Source organism: Rhea americana, unplaced genomic scaffold, assembly GCF_003343005.1.
Source record: "Rhea americana isolate MKP2758 unplaced genomic scaffold, rheAme1 scaffold_163, whole genome shotgun sequence".
NCBI lineage: Eukaryota > Metazoa > Chordata > Aves > Rheiformes > Rheidae > Rhea > Rhea americana.
In genome coordinates this window covers 1186273-1202912 of record NW_028185739.1, presented here as the reverse complement: position 1 = coordinate 1202912, position 16640 = coordinate 1186273, and the positions used below count along the sequence as shown (strand labels likewise).

Here is a 16640-nt window from a genome sequence, read left to right as displayed (position 1 = left end):
GTCCTCCTCCTTCCCCRCAGAGTTGCTCTATTTTAATTGAGGTTCAGCACGCAGCCTCAGGACCACAAGAAGAGAAAGAATTCTCGAGACACAACATGAAAACTGGGCTTCCCATTATATTTTGTGTAACGTATGTTTTATTACTCAAAATACAGCCAGGCTCAAATATTTTTGCCTGCCAACTCAAATGCCAGCAAAGCAGTAAAGCACATGGTTAGCCTTCCCTGCAGTCACATGAAATAGTTTATCTTGCTACAGCAGTGACTCCAGAACAGAAAACACAAGTTGTTCTCTTACTATTGCTAATTTCCAATTAAAATNAAAAAAAAAAAAAAAAAGACTATATGAAATGAAACTCTTAAGATAAGCTTTACAGTATGCAAAAGAAATTTAATTTTGATTCTTTTCCATCTGAAAGGGACATGTTTTTGCTCATTAGGTGCTAGATAGTAATAGATTATCCACTATAGCCAGGAATAAAAAAAAAAATAAAATAAATAAAAGCACTGTTGGTGTTAGTTTTTATTACAGGAAGGTACAGCAAGCAGTTACAAGTTTAATAGCATTCCAAAGGCACACAAGCAAAAATAAAGCGAAAGGAGACAGTGACATACAACAGCACGAAGCCCATAAACCATGACTGACAGTTTGAGAACTTGCAGTGTTATTACATATGCAGACTGCAGCCAGGAGGAGCATCTGGGGGACAAAGTAGTCACATATATTCATCCAGAGAGTAGCACATAAACATCACGGGCAACGRGAGGAAATAAAATTAACTGGAGTCCAAAACAACCTTTAGCAAAAGCCCTATTAAATCTGCCCTCATTGTACAGGGCTCAGCAGCAAGGCCACCGTGCAGTTCCCGTAAGTGATGCTACACGTCCCGGGTAGCACACTGAGCACGCGGCGCGCAAGCCCAGCGGCAGTTTGCCGTCGCGTGTTCTGCTTCTGCTTCAGAGGCAGGGGACACTTCTGCTCTGAGGTCTCCTACCACTGATGGCAAAAAAAAAATCTAAGGGCCCAGCCCGGAGTGAAAAACAAGATGAACACTATAAAAGAAGTTTATTTTCCAGAAATGCTGTTAATTTTAAGAGGCCTGCATGATTCCTGAATGACCAGAAGACTCTTAACATCTCTATTAACGTCTGCCTTGAAGACCCCATAGTCAAGACAACAGACAGCTCAAAATTTTTTGGTATTTTTGATGCCAGGTCTCAAAACACTGAGAGGATAAAGTTATTTAAAAAGTTAAAAAATTTTACCTAAGAAAATGAATGAAGACTGTAGATCCATATGTTTTACTGATTTCAGTTACTGAACTATTAGACACTAATTCAGTTTAAATAAGAATGAAAATGTCCACGTAAGAGAGAGAAGGGGAGATAAAAACACTTCCCTGCTTTCCACCWCCCCCTCTACACACAACCACAAACACACACCCATCCCCATTTTACTACTCMAGGAAATGTTTATTACCTGCTTYCTTATAGTGGAGCTGCGTCTGCCACTGATTAGATGATCCAAACCACCCATTGGTGTAGGAGGAAAAAACAGATAATAGAAAAGTCAAGATAATCCTCTATCATCATAGAACTTGTTCATTTGATACTCTAAACCATACTTATTTTGGAGGAGGKAAGACAAGTCAATCATAATGACTTAGTCTCATTCAATTTATAGAACTTCAAAAAAATTTTAAGTGACTTTAAATCACTGCAATCCTGAAAAAGGCACAAGGGAGCCTACTGCTTTGACAAAAGATTACCCTTGACATTTTAATTCCAACTGTATGGAAATCTATTATATAAGGCTCCTGCTCGAGATGAAGTTTGTTATAAGCTGCAGACAGCACTTCTCCAWAGGAGTCACTCTGCAGAGGGCGAGAAGCAGGTGGGAGCATGCTGGTTTCCCACTGTGCTGTTAACAGCTGTCATTGTGGATTTTTTATTATAGTTCTGATAGATAMAAAAAATAGATACCAAAAAAATAAAAGCAACAAACCAGACCACCACCACACACTAGCCAGGACTACCAGTGGTCTCACTTAGAACGGTGGTAGATATTAATTGCAGAAAAAGGGAAAAGGCCATCCTTTGCCAGGATTTTCTCCTCAAATTTATTACTGAGGTTTAAAATTCCTATASTTCCTGCTAAACATGAAGTGGGAGAGATAATGGTAGAAAGGCCTAATGCATCATTCAAGCCAATTCCCTGCTAGGGCAGATGGCTGCTGAATTATAAATAAGATGATTAGAACCAATTTTTAAGAAGACAGTACAATCTGTTAATTCAGCAGAAATTTCTTTTATAAAAAGCAAAAACACTGAATTAAAAAAAAAAAAGTAAGAAATCAGATTCCATGGGCTGTCACAGGTAATAAGGTTACTCAAACTATTAGCAGTAATGATTCTGTGATATTTAAAGTTGTTTCAWGATGAATAATATTTTATTATTACAGATGTCAGACTCTAATTAGGGCCTGTCAGCTTTACTTTGCTACAAGGAATGTGAAAAGTAGTAATGATTCCTGATCACTAGTAATCGCCTTCCTTTTGTTAAAAAGGCAGGACGATGCACAGTCCTCACTCCAGCTCCTTGGGCCCTTTGAATCCATCAATCTGGAGACGGAGATTTGTTACGTTTTATAAAAATGCCATCAAAAGAAGCTTACTTACRGCACTGTGATTGGGCCTAATTATAAATGGAAATTTTATTCTCCATGACCTCTATACTGCTTCAATCCAGCTCAATGTCAGAGCATGGAGGGTCAACAGGGCAAAGGGAAAGAAAAGCCCCCCCAGCTATCAGTTATGTTTTTATTTAGGGGCTAAGTAACAACGTGGATAAATCCTGCAGAGTCACTGGGTCCATCTCTATTACAGAAAGAGAGATGTGCTCATTAAAATCCTAGTATGAAGAACACTCCTCTGGATGACAGTGCCAGCTGCCACAGCTCCTCACACTTGCCTGTCTCCTCCTTCTTATATTCCTTTTCCAGCCTCTGTTTGAGGAACTGATCTAGTTTAAAAGCAGTGGGGGCAAGAAAAACTACAAAATACACATGTACCTTTTTTTCTCCTCYGTTATTTTTAACCTAAATCAGTGTACCAATCTGTTTCAACATGCAGCCCTACCAACAGTGCTACTGCCACAGCTGAGGGGCAGCACAGAGTGCCAACAAGAAATGAGAGGTGGAAGCAGGCACTACATCAAACAAAACACCATTTCTCAGCTAACCAGAGGTTAAACTGATTTATGAATATCACCTTGCACTGATGCAGATAATAGCAATGATATTTAATGCTATATTAACTAGCAGGAATTTGCTTATATGTTAGCTACGTGAATGTCCTTTTCTAATGGATGCATATCTTGGGTTGCTATCTGATCCTGTTTGGCAGTGGCCAATTTGTAGCAGCCAGTCCTAAAAAAAAAAAAAAAAAAAGATTCTCTGAGTTCTGAGTTCTCTGAGCCACACACCTACCTGGCAAGGGAGCAGTCAGTCCTTTGACCTGTTGGGAAGACAAACAAATACAGCATTATGGTAAATAGGAGAATACCTTTGACTGATGCATAAATCTCATTTTTGAAAGTGGGGGGACAATCTGAGAGGGAGAGGAGCAGCTGGAGAGCTGCATCATGCTGGCTTCCTGCTAGCACCGTGGCTGCTCAGAGCATCCCTGCTGGCATGGCTCCGCAGTGGCTGACCAGGAAACGCAGAAAACAGCCTGGGCTGCCTGAGGACTCTTTCTTTGGAAAGTATTGTTTTTGAAAATTGGTTCCCTGCGCATTCTAATTGTTGACTTCTACTGCCAAAAAACTAGGCTTGTCAACCTCTCCCTCCCTCCTCCTTCCCAGGAGAATTAGTGGGGAGATAGATTATACTTTATAAAGCCACTTAACAAGACTGAAAACATTCACGGATTTGTTAGCCCACAGCCTGAACGTGATGCCATTAAACTATTTTGGGAGAGAGACATTTAATGGTATTTTCCACAAACATCTGTAAGAGTGTTCCATTAATGTGCACTGAGTTTGCACGGAAGCAGCCAAGCTAGCAACTACTGCTAACACAGGCATCATTTTAGAACAGCACMACAAGGAATAAGAAAGACAGTAAACTAGCATGTGCCTTTGGGAATTTTACAGGCCAGATTTTTTGCTGGTCACAGATCATTATYGGTGAAACCATACCGATTTACACCAGTTGAAAATCCACCCTTCTTCCTGCAATGTCTTCCTGCTCCTGGGGAGATGGAAGAATGACATAGGGAAGTATCTAATTGCTGATAGCTGAGAATTAGTTGAACACATCTTGATAACCACTTTCCTCTCCCCATGTAAAGCCGAAACAGTGCATGATTTGCATGAAAATGTTATTCTGAAGCAGAATTTCCAACCATCTGTCTCACTTCCATCATGGAATATTCATATATATAAATTATATGAATGTGGCAAGATCAAGGGGCTCCAACACTGCAGTGACAAATGTGTACAGTAGACAGGGACTTAATTAATTTTAGATAGGAAGACTTGCTGTTGTTTTTATTACCAGAAACTGTCCTCTTTAGATTAAGRTAATTTGCAAGAGGACTAATAAATGCCACCTAAGGAAAGGGCCAAGAATAAAAATCWTAACAAAAATATGAGGTTTCCAGGGACTGAACGTACACAGCTGCATGTATGTTTTTCAGTAACGCATCTAAAAATGTTTCTGTGACTTGTGAGAGGAGTTTTATTTGCCTATATCCCAGATAAGTGAAATTTTATGAATGGACCTAGACATGGACCCAGTTTGTACCATTAATCTAACTTAGTTTTGGAGACAAAATGTACCTCACTTTTTCAGCTCTTTTTGATCTCACTGGTGACAGAAGTGATCTTTTTTTCCTCAAAAAAATTTTTGGAGCTAACCCTAGCACACACTGGATCCCTTCACAAGAWGGGTCGAGAAAGCTTTGGTATTGCAAAGCAACCACAACAAACAGAAGGAGCCTTTAAATCTACACAGCGATACAGAAATTGCATGAAATTTCCTTCTCTTTTGCCCCACCACAGCTTGAGGTCAGTTCAAGGGGCAGGCAGGTTAAGAGGAAATAGGTCTCGGTATGCAGAGATCAGCTATGATCCAGGAATGTGATTAATCACAGGGGCAGCCTGGGTGTCTTTTGGAGACATTTAGAGGCAGAAGAAAAATACCCTAAGGGTACAGCTCTTTAGTTTCACCCACTCTTTTCATAGGGCAGCTGAAGAAAGAACAAACTTTAAGTAATAAAGCACAAGATGACGACAAGCCTCTTTCCTTACCTTCTAGTGGCTCGAGTCTGATAAACATGCAACTCTTAATTACTGTAGTAATAAGTATTTTATTTTTATAGTACATTTTTAAACTGAAAGCAATGTGCTTGAAAGACCACATGCTGTTTAAAATTTCATTCAGAAGATTTGCACACCATAAACTGTGGGGAGTCCAGTTAAGTTACTAAAGAAAAAATGAGCCCTGCTGTAGGATATAAACCCAGGAATGAGTTGAGCCATTTTCTGACCTGACATTTGGACTGTTAAACTGTCTCCTCTACAAGCACTAGGCAGGCAGGTTTCTATGGAAACTTGGAAGCGTAGTTTAAGAAGTGTGTTTGGCCAACAGGATTTGCCCATGCTGCAAAGGGAAAGAAGTCTCCCTTTGTTCGGACACCAATAGCAAACGGCATATTCAGTTCTGGCTGCTGCCCTTTGCCTAATGTCCTACAGACAGGCAACATATTTTACATGCTCTGAACATAAGCCTGTGTTCACAYGCATTAGCTTAGTCTGGATCGAACCCACAGAGGTCAGAAGCAGCTAAGCTACCATGCAAATGAAACTTTCGACCAGCCTAACGAGGCAACACTCCTAAACTAATCAGTAAACTGTCAGTCACAAGGCTTACCCTGACACAGATTAAGCGAGAAGCAGAACGTGCRCATGTGGGGCAGGATGACTGAGTGGGCGTATGCTTCATTTAAACAAATAAGCAATGCACATTAGTGACTCATTAAGCATTTGCCTTTCACCATTACTCAAGCAGCCATGTAGGTCGTTTGGCTTCTCTAGCACACAGGTTAGAAAATAAATTCATAGAACACGAATCCATCCAGTTAGCGTCAGTAACCCCAGACAGCCCTRTTCAGCCAGCTAACTGGGTAACTGCAGCAGCCTGGCTAGCAGTGACCGAGGGGGCTGCACTCACTTTCTCCCAAGGTCTTCTGGAGAAGGTCGTGTTTTGCTTGGAGCTTTGTTATCAGGTTCCTGCCTTCCAGGTACTCTTTCATTTTCTGCAGTGATGGGAAAAAAGCAATATGATGAGTGGACAATTTATAGTTTTTTGATTGCATCCTTAGGCTGCTGGGTCCTGAACACAATGCYGAAGTACAGGGTTACAGGTAATTTACAGCACAGAGGAGGCACTAAATCCTCCAGGCTTGCACAGGTATGTAAATCTGAAGCTCAGCCCACACCCCACATATCTGCAGGGTAATTTCTATGGCTCTGCTCAGGAATCAGGTGGATGTTTGGCATCTTCTAGACATCCGAGGGGCTGTCATGTACCTCCGCTGCAGACTGGGCAGAATGGAAATGTGCTTCCTGTGCATCACCCTCAACTGAATGAGCAATTTGTTTTAACAAACWAAAAGGCTGCTACTGTGGTTATTCTCTCACTTAACCTTTCTCACCCCACTTTACTTGTCAAATACTGTGTCTGCCTCTGCTCTGGATGATACACAAGGAGCAAGTGAGTGTAAGCATGTGTACACACACACACAGAACATTTAAGTTCAGATACGGTCTCTCATTAAAATATTATATAATCATTTCTCCTACTTGTTTCCGATTTTTCCMAGCTCTGCAAATGCTATTTTTCACAACTCTTTCATCTCCTATTTTGAAGTTCAAAACAGCATTATTTATCTTTGCCATGCTGCAGCATATAAAAATACGCTCTGCTGTGCAGTAGCTGTCCGCGTTATAATTAGGACATGTTTACACCCAGGAATACAGGAATAGCATACAACTCTGCAACAGAACTACCACAGACCATTTTTCAGAAACATGGGATATTTAAAAAAAATTGAGATAGCAAAATGAGCACAACGAAAGGATTCTGTTTTAATAATGAAAAGGTCCAGTTCTCTTCTTCAGCTCTCCCCAGCTCTATTCACTGTCTTCCACCTCTACTTTTGTATTGCCAAATTAAGACTGTAAATCCTTAGGATAAAAATGGCATTTTAACTATAGGAGTGCCCTGCTTGCCTTGTGCARACTGTAGCAATGGCAGCCTACACGTAAGATGAAAAGAGGCAAGAAACACTGCGTGCCGACACCATGACAGTGCTGATGGCGGGGAACCCTCCCAGGAGCTAATGAAGTTGCCATCAAGACTCCCCGACAGTCGTGCATACTGCCAAGACATACAAAAGTGCCTGAACTGGGCTTTTAAAACACAGGCTTTTGGCAGTTAATTATGTCCCTCTGCTTGACAAAATTGGAACAAAACATTCACAAACACTATGCCCTTTCGGGGACTCTCAGCACTTCCCAATTCTTATAGGGCCAATACTTTAATTTATTTTGTTCTAGATGAAAGCAGGAAGAAGGATCATTTTGGTAAAAAGTGAAAATTTTAAAAGCTAACCATGTTTTTTCAGAACGTTCCTGGAGAACCTGTTTGCCACTCCCCAATTATGTACTTTTCCTAAAGCAGTTAAACTTTTGCATCAAATTTTTACCAGAAAAATACAGAGTGTAAGTTGCAAAAATAACCAGAGAAACCGAAGTGGAGATACGAGGATAGATCTGATTCTGGAAGATGTCGAGCTCCCTGTCTCAAAACCGAGAACAAGCAGACAGACGGGACTGCAAGGCTAATCTCAAAATAGCTCAAACAGAAGCTTAAAGATCTGCAAATCAACTCGATCTGGAAGACAGTTACGCTTCCCCTTGAAGCRGATATAAAAACTTAAGCTCAGTCTTTCTTGCATTACCTCTATGTTCCCTATGTCCATCCTCTTTCTAAGACTGAAGCCTGCTTCCAAAAGAAACTGGATTGATGATCACTCCCGCAGGAAACAGACYTTTCCTCCCCCTTTCTACTATACATCCCACTTCTATCACACAGCAGCGTCGCAGCAAAACCCAGAGCAGCTTTCTGCACTCTGCTGCAGACTGCTCCGTGTGGCGCAAGGCCTTCTGCACCATCGCTGCACCCAAAGCTGCTCAGCACACCCATGTCTTGCTCCCCAGGCGGCTGCAGCTGAGCATGGAGAAGATGCATCCCCATCTTGGCTTATCCACCCCACGGGCTCCCCCGCAGCGGGAGCACCTCCGCCCGGGACCTGCCAACGCTCCGGCCCACTGCCCTGGCTTTGCTGCAGGGAGACAGGCACACGAAGAGCATCATCTGCCTGCAGAAGAGCACCAGGGTTATGGGCGAACTCCCTGGGAGTCCACTTCTGGCTAAGTACAGCTAGAGTTAGACTAAGTACATTAATCAGACACCAAGAGGTAGAAACATACCCAAGTCACATTATTTCATATTGTGAAAGCCCAAGAGGGATGATCTGCTGTTGGTGAGCATTTTGCACCTACCATCTCCTCAAACCAGACCACTCTGACACCCTCCCCTAGTCCAAGCCTCATTTCAATATTTTTCCAGCAAGGAACAACTGGCAGCTGGAATATCTAATGAAGCAAAATGCAAACTAGACCACGTCTCCCTGCTTTGTGGGAAACGAGATTTCTGTCTCCATCCCACATCCTTAACCGTCTCAGATCTGGAAGGCTCAGCAGTTTTGCTCCCTCCCCCAGCCCTCCACCCAAGACCGACTTCAAACAAGGCCCTCGATTCAAGGGGGCCCGTTCCCAGGGTGCAGCGGGGAAACGGGATCGTCGCTCCGCCGCGTCCTGCTGGTGATTAAACGTGGGAACAGTGGCACTTTGACAGAAGCAGCATGACACTGCTGTAAGATTGATTAGAAGGGGAATTTTATATAATACTTATCCATGTCTTAAGGGTTTGGTAATAATAAATTTACATTAATTTTTAAAGCACTTCACAGAATGAGCATTGAACCACATTTTAATCTTTCTGGAAGAAAGAAATAACATTACTACAAAGAACTAAAATTATCCCCTATTTTAAGGCAGAAAGGTTTGAATCGTTCATTCTCCCTCCTCGTCTGAGGCAGGGCAGAGTGCCGGCTACACGGCAGTTAGCTGCGTGCAGTTCCAGCACAGACAGACACGCTCACGGTAGCTTCAGTTTTGCTGGCGCAGCAGCCACTGCCGCACAGACGGCGACAGGCAGCACCGGCCTCCCGAGCGCTGTGCACGCAGCCTCGATTTCCAGCTCTCCCAGGTCGCTCCTGCTTCCTCCCTGTACGTACCTGCATTAGCTGAGCGGAGTCAGCCATCCTTCCTATGCTTCTGACTGACGCAGGAGGCTTAAGCTTCTGCTCTGAATACAAATCTTCCTTCAAAGAACTATCTTGGTGCAAGCATACAACGATATACCTTTAGTGGAAACATAACTAACACTACCATAAGGATACTACGTCAGTGCTCCTTAAATTAAATTCCCATCGTAGTATCACCACATTCACCTAAGAGCCCCGCCTAACTATCGGTACAGTACGTAGAGCTTCCAACCTTTGTTACACGGCAACATGGAATATTTTTTCAAATTAGTATTTCTCCTTTGCTTCATATCCCTCAATACATTTAGGCTGTCACAGGTAGGAGGGGATGTGAGTCTCTGTTCTGCATTGTCTTCTAAAAGCATAAACGCTTTCTTTCTTTTTTCTGCACTAAGAAGTCTCACCCACGCTGCTACACGGCTTTGGCCTAATTCTCATAGGTACTCACCTGAGCATCTTCTCACATACAGAAATAATTGCTCCTTGCAGAAACAAAGCTTGAAATTCTTATAAATGATATTTATAAATCTGCCTAATAGTAGATCAATCATGTATCTGATTAGCCTGGTTAAAGAAGCCCGTCATATACCAACTTCATTCTCTTGATAGTTATTTTATCCAGCTGGTATATGACACGACAAACAGCACCTCTGTTTGTTGGAGACAGCACTACAGTCCTGCTGCGACTTCCCCGGTCTGGCTGTATGGGGCAGGATATTAACACTATGAAAGGGAAAAACACTTCTCCCAAGTAAAGCCACAGGCTTGGTCTCCTATGTGCACATTTCAACACATAATAGTCCATCTCTAGAGAGAGAACACTTACAGTTCAATTAAAAAATAATTTTTCTAGTTCCATAATCTAATGGGCAGGCTGGTTAATCCCTTCTTAATTAAATCCGTTTCCCTGCCTACTTTTCTCGATAGCCAGCTTCACCTTCTAAGAAGGCTTCTTAATTTAATGAGTTATTTTAAGCTTTTTCAGTTTGTTCAAGAAAACGATAAACTCACTGATAAACTTAAAATAAGGCAAGCCTTGACAAAAATCATCCTGTCAGCCACGGTAATTTGCACAGAAACGTCACAATTTTAATAAGCCACAGCATTCTTGGAACAGGAACCTAAAGGACAGCAAGTATGGCAAAAGATGCCCAAGGGAATGTCAGAAAGTATTCAGGATAAGAGGTATTATTTTTGTCTACTTTTTGAAAGATTTTTAAAATAGAAAAGAATTCAACAGCTCAACATAAAACAAATTAAATTTAAGGAAAAACATATACACTGGTATCAGAGTCAATAGAGAATTAGCATCCTCTAAAAACGCACCAGTTCTATGAAAAGGTTATTTGAACTTTTGAAATTGCTAGAGGATAACAAAAATGAAAAAAAATGTTCTTTTAGCTTGTATTATATTTGAAAAATTTATATTTATAAACTATTAAATTCTCTCTCAGACAATTCCTTTTTAGGAAAGAAAAAGGAAAAACCAATTTTACTCAGTTTATGCACAAAGTTTTCATCAACAGTCAGAGGTATCTCAATATATTTGAAAAGAATTCAAAGCATCTCCTTTTAAAACCAGTATACTAACTCTGCTTTCCCAAAATCAATTACAGGTGGATTTTTGTAAGATGACAGCAACATTTTGCACTCCTTTGTAAAAACAATTCTAAAAATACTATAAATGAATATACTTCTAACAAAAACTTATAGCAAAAAAACATACAGGTATGCAACTCCCAAAGGCTTTCAATCACCTTGAACACCTTGAAAACTTAATACCTCACCGTGAAATAGAACTGCTCTGTCTCCTGTTGGTTGGCCCGTCTTTTGGCAATGCTCGGTTTGCTCATGAAAGTTTCGGAGACAGTGGATTTAACAGACTCCATAGAGTTGCTGTACTGAAAACAGTCAGAGACATCAAAGTCCTCTATTGTGACTATATCCTGGATAGTCTGGAGAGTAGCTTCCATAGTCTTCTTAACCTGTCCAGCAAAAATAAGAGTACTTGAAAAAATGAAAATAATGTGTTGCAGGTGAAAAAAAGAGGCAGTAAGTACCCCAGGGCATTTTACTCAATGAACCAAGATTACCAGTTTCATGTTCCGTGGGCCATAACTAGGGTCAAGTTCCGCTAGTCGACAGAACACAGTCTATATAAGCAAAGGGTAGGAAGGACACTGAGCCAGCCAGCAGTATGAAAACAGTGGTAATCCACAGGCTGGGGTGAGGAAGAGAAATAGGGAAATTCAACCTCAAAGCAAAGAGTATTGGAGGAAAACGTAGTCACCTTCTGTAAGTACACTGATTGGGCATCAAATAAATCTTTGATTAAAAACAGGACTTTGCTGCACTGTAAATTTTTGCTGAAGGCCAGGATCAAAATTCTAGACATGTAAAGGGATTTCTAATTTTTTCCCAGAAGAAATTAAAAATTCCTGCAGATCAGATATTTTGATCTCTTCTCAGACAAATGCCATTCATCTAGCACTCTCATCCTAGATGTCTGAAGAAACAAAAACTAGCTCTTATCTTGCATTACGCAAATTCACTGTCTTCATTTCGAAACATTGCTTTATTATTTTTTTTTTTAGCTATCCAAACTCAGCTTCTTGAAACATGATCAGCCCTATCAATTTAGGGTTAGGGCAAAGGATGTTTGCTGCTTTTTTAAAAGAGCCCTCTCTACACACCCAGCTTTCACATAAAATTGCGGTCAGACTAATGTTTCTGGCCTCAGCTGCCTTCTTGCATTTCATTGCCTTTACTGCAAGTCTTCAGAGAATAAGACTCACAGTAACTGCATTCTTCTCAGTTCCTACTCCCCTTTGTAAGTGGCAAAAGGTTGCTGGCTTTGAGTGGCTCACCTCTTCATTTTCAATCTTCAGTGTAGATAATCTGGACTGTAACTGCTGGCACCTCTGCACTAATTCACTCTGGACTGGTTGCTGGGCACATAGCTGCGACTCCTGGAAGAAAAACAGCAGCATTTTTAGAGTGCTAGGGAAAAAAAAACACACAAAAAAAAAAAACAGACTCAAAACCAGTGCAACTACTTCATTATATTATTGCAAATATCCCCAAAATGGTTCATTTTAAAGCCTTAGAAGGTCTGGATTTTATTCAGTAAAAAGGCCTGCATTCTAGCAAGTTGCACATCCACCTCCTGACCATATGAAAAGTAATTGGAAAAAAAGTGCAAACGTGAACATCTCAAAAGAACTAGAAAAAAATAGCTTGTAAGTGATGTAAGCCTGTCATTTCTCTTTGGAAGTCTGAAGGTGCTTTATTACAGAAGTTACGCTAAATCAAGTCCTAAAACCTCAAGGAGATGAGTGTGCTTCCACCACATCAGAGAAGAATTTGGTTGCATCAGATAGGCATCTGGGGCAGAGGGTATGAGAGGCTTAGCGCACTCAGCCGAACTACCTATACACCGCAGTAGCATTTTCATCCTTAGTGGTTTTGATAGTCAAGAGTCACTCGCATCCAGATATCCATGGCACAAGTTACTGCTTAATCTTCAGATTAGCTCCCTTTTCTAAGGCTCCCCTCAACCTTTCAAAACCAAAGCCAAACCAGTGGCTTTTCAGTGGGTCCAACTATTAGAAGTGAGGCAAATGAAGAGGCAAAACTGCAGTTAAAAATTTGGGAAGTTGTGATTTTCCTTCAAATCTTTATGCTGCCTTGAATAGGAGAGACAATGCTCCTTTGAAGGCTTGATACCATTCTTTACCTGATATTAACTTCACCTCGCAAGCTAATGCACAATTTAAAAGAGCCTCTATCAGCAAGAAAGTTTATTTTGCTAAAAACGTAATTCTATAAATGTAACTAAATGGAAGACTGATTCCTACAAAGTGTTTACAGAGCTAGAGCTGAAAGAAGACTATAAACTGACCATATCACCCATATGGGGCTGAAACTCGAACTTCATGGGTGGACAAAAGACATTGTTGTACATCTCCATGAGGCGCTGCTTATCACTGTTGGCATCCAGGTTCTCAACAGCATTTTCGATGGCATCCAAACCCTCATGCTTTGACTGTTCCAGGTTCAGCTCAGCAGACAAGAACGTCCTGAGAGCTCTGTTGAGGCTAGCATGGTATCCCAGGTCACAACACTGCTGGAAAAAGACACACAATTCCATATGAATAAGTGAAGAATCTCTGAAACTGAAATTAAAATTTCTAAGACTGTAAGACAGATGGACAGCAGGTCTGGGATACTTCATTGCGTTCTAGTTACCACAGTGGTCTCTTGTCTCTGATTGACCACAGAGGTATCTTGACTAGCAGTTTTCACAGTAAATAGAACCCAGCCTATATTCCCATACAAATTTCAATAGCAGTGTTATAATTAGCTTGAGACAAGCACAGACAGTAAACTGTTACAACAGATTGGGAAGTCGTCATGGAGTACTACAGACTTCATTCCATGCTGTTAAAAAAACACCAAGAAGAAATTTTACTCTAGAAGTGAATAGGTTCAATGGCAGGAGAGTGGATACCTTTAAATTCTTTAAATTCTAACCTTTTTTTCCAAGGCACCAATTCTCACTAAAAGCACTCTGAAATCCTTAAACAAAATTTTTCCAAATTATTCCAACTAAAAGGAAGACAGTGCACTGAAGTTCTATCTTGAGAAACAAATCATAGGATTTGGATCACCTGCAAAGGTTAATCTGCACCTAAATTATTCCACCCAACATACAGAAAACTATTTAATTCAGTACACTTCAGGAAGCAAGAGTATGACCTGTACAATCATCAGCATAAAGATGAGAGTTATCCAAAAAGCAAGTAGTGATTGGTTGAGATGACTTCATTGCTAGGGTGAAATAGAAGAGCCAAAAACTTTCAAGCAGAAGGTGGTCAAGGTCAAGAATTTCCTGGCTATTACTGACATTAAGATGATGTCACTGGAAGACAATCAAGCAGCTTCACCTCCACCATGGCTGCACGGCCAACTCCTAATGTTTCACAAGGGAAAAAAATGCTTTTCATTAGCTGATCTGAAACAGCCTGAATTTTTCAGACATCTAATAAATTGAGCTAGAAAGGAGCCCACCTTCTTGAAATTACAATCAAGATTACATATGCTAGGAGAATATCCAAACAGAAAAAAAAAGAGACCATCTGCTTGATTGCTGTGCTGCTCTGTAAGCAAAAAAAAAAAAAAAATAACAAAAACAAATAAACAAAAAAGAACTCCTCCTCCTCCTCACCCATCATTTGAGTCTCATCACTGTTATTGTGAGTAAATGGGGGAAAAAAAGAAAAAGATTGATATACAGAGGGACTGACTAGTGGACCATTCCCCACTTCTACAGAATTCCTGCCACCAAGCGCTGCTAGATGCCTGGCTCCAGTGCCAAGAAGCTGCAGCAGGTGGGGAATCTTGTAAAGGAGCAGCAGTCGCTGGTTAGACTGGAGGCAGAGAATGAGAGAACATTACATTCAATCAGAAAAAAAACAAAAAACAACCAAAAACCAAAAGACGCTTGATTGAGAACTTGCACGTACTGAAACAGCCTTGGATAACCAGCAGCTCCCGGCTACTGTTCTTCTGCAGGCACGTTGTAACCCCAGCCCCTGCACCTGGGCAAAGCCAGGCTGAGCTGGGCCAACAGTTCAGCCACGACTGGATTCAGCTAAGATTTAACAGCAGCCGCCGCTCATTCTCCCCTCTAACTACGGGCCGAAGCGTTGCACAGCCCGCGCAGCGACACACTTGCTTTCCCTGTCGTCACCCTATTCCAACACACACGGAGCTGAAAGGAAAACCGATGCCCAGGAGGAGCTCACTGATGGGACTGGGAAGTTCAGTGAGACTTAATATTTTATACCCCAGCTCATTAAGCAGCAGGACTACATTAAAGCTGAAAAAAAAACCCTTTGCCATCTTATTTTATTGAAGCCAGCGATAGAAATTATTTTTCAGCCCACTCCCCCACTTTAATATTTTTAAAAGTCCAGCATACCATATTTATAGAAATATCAGCCTTTCCATCCCTTTTCTGGGTTATATAAATGTTTGATGGAATCATTCTCCAAGGAAATCAATTTTTTATAAGAATTTAATGATAACTCATTCAAATTCACTTCCCAACATGACAGCTGATTAACCCTTTGCCAGCTAGTGGTTTTTAAATAGGCCCAGAACAAAAGATTCAAGAAAAGAAAAGAACCCTCTATTTTCAAACACAATTTACATTTGGAAAGGAAAGTATGAGATCCTTGAGTAAACAGCAGTAGTATACTTATTCCTAGAAGAGTAAACTAAACTTTAGGACTGATGCACGCACTTTTCAAAAATTCTGTCCCGGTGACCCTTCCATAAATATGAGGTCTTCATTAATACAAACCTCTCCATTACTGTAATATCTCATTAGCATCAAAGAGCTGCCTCAGTCCCCAAAGTCAGGAAACTCAAGACTACTGGGCTACGTCAGGAACAGTTTATCATTTGTAACTCACTATTAAGAATTAATTCACTGTTTTCCTACCAAGGACACTGGAGGAGAAACGCAATGCATTGCATTAACATGATGAGTGCAACGCCTTTTGGCCTAATACAACTTACTTGTAAATAATTTTGAAGGCTCCTTTTGTATTATGTTTAAAGATGCATTGTCATCAAAAAATCAGATCAAGGAAAAGAATTAAGATCTGACTTTAAAAACATATTTTATTTAAAGTCAGATGCCTCAGACAGCCACTACTGGTTATCATTTTTAACTTTCAATCCTTCATATCAAAGGCATTTAAGCCTCACTGTTAAGACACAGCAAATACAGACCACTGAACTGGGTGTTCCCAGCCAAGACCCACATCTTTCTACACTTTCTCAAAGCAGAGCAGGTAATACTTAACTTTTAAAGGTTCTGAGAACACCCAATTGAATGTTAAACTGAATGCTTCAAGGAACACGAAGGGGTTAACACTGATACAGACGCACCCAGAGTCACAACAGCTACCTTCTGGGCACAGTGACAACTCAATGCACGGCAGAAGCCCCCGAGCTCTTGTCCTGCACCACTGCTACCATGCCCCCAGGCAGGGCTGAGGGAAGACCCTTCCTTCAAAGCGGCGTAAATGGCTATGCTTGTCACTGCAGCTCTTAAAACATCTCAAGTCTGTGCTTAATTTGTAATGGATTTACAAAATCTAAATGGATTCTTTG

The 16640-nt window shown here is 41.0% G+C and overlaps 1 protein-coding gene across 2 annotated transcripts in view; it reads right to left on the bottom strand.

The window, feature by feature from the left end:
• SRGAP2 (SLIT-ROBO Rho GTPase activating protein 2) overlaps positions 1 to 16640 on the bottom strand; it is a 115225-nt gene that overhangs the window by 28584 nt on the left and 70001 nt on the right. The window contains exons 7-12 of one of the 2 annotated variants that reach the window (XM_085300390.1): positions 13357 to 13581; positions 12323 to 12424; positions 11243 to 11440; positions 6233 to 6317; positions 3488 to 3515; positions 1480 to 1510 (exon numbers count right to left, since the gene is read on the bottom strand). In XM_085300390.1, the coding sequence (XP_085156516.1) occupies positions 1480 to 1510; positions 3488 to 3515; positions 6233 to 6317; positions 11243 to 11440; positions 12323 to 12424; positions 13357 to 13581 (669 nt within the window). The remainder of the gene's footprint in view (positions 1 to 1479; positions 1511 to 3487; positions 3516 to 6232; positions 6318 to 11242; positions 11441 to 12322; positions 12425 to 13356; positions 13582 to 16640) is intronic. The other variant, XM_085300391.1, reaches the window with a different exon arrangement.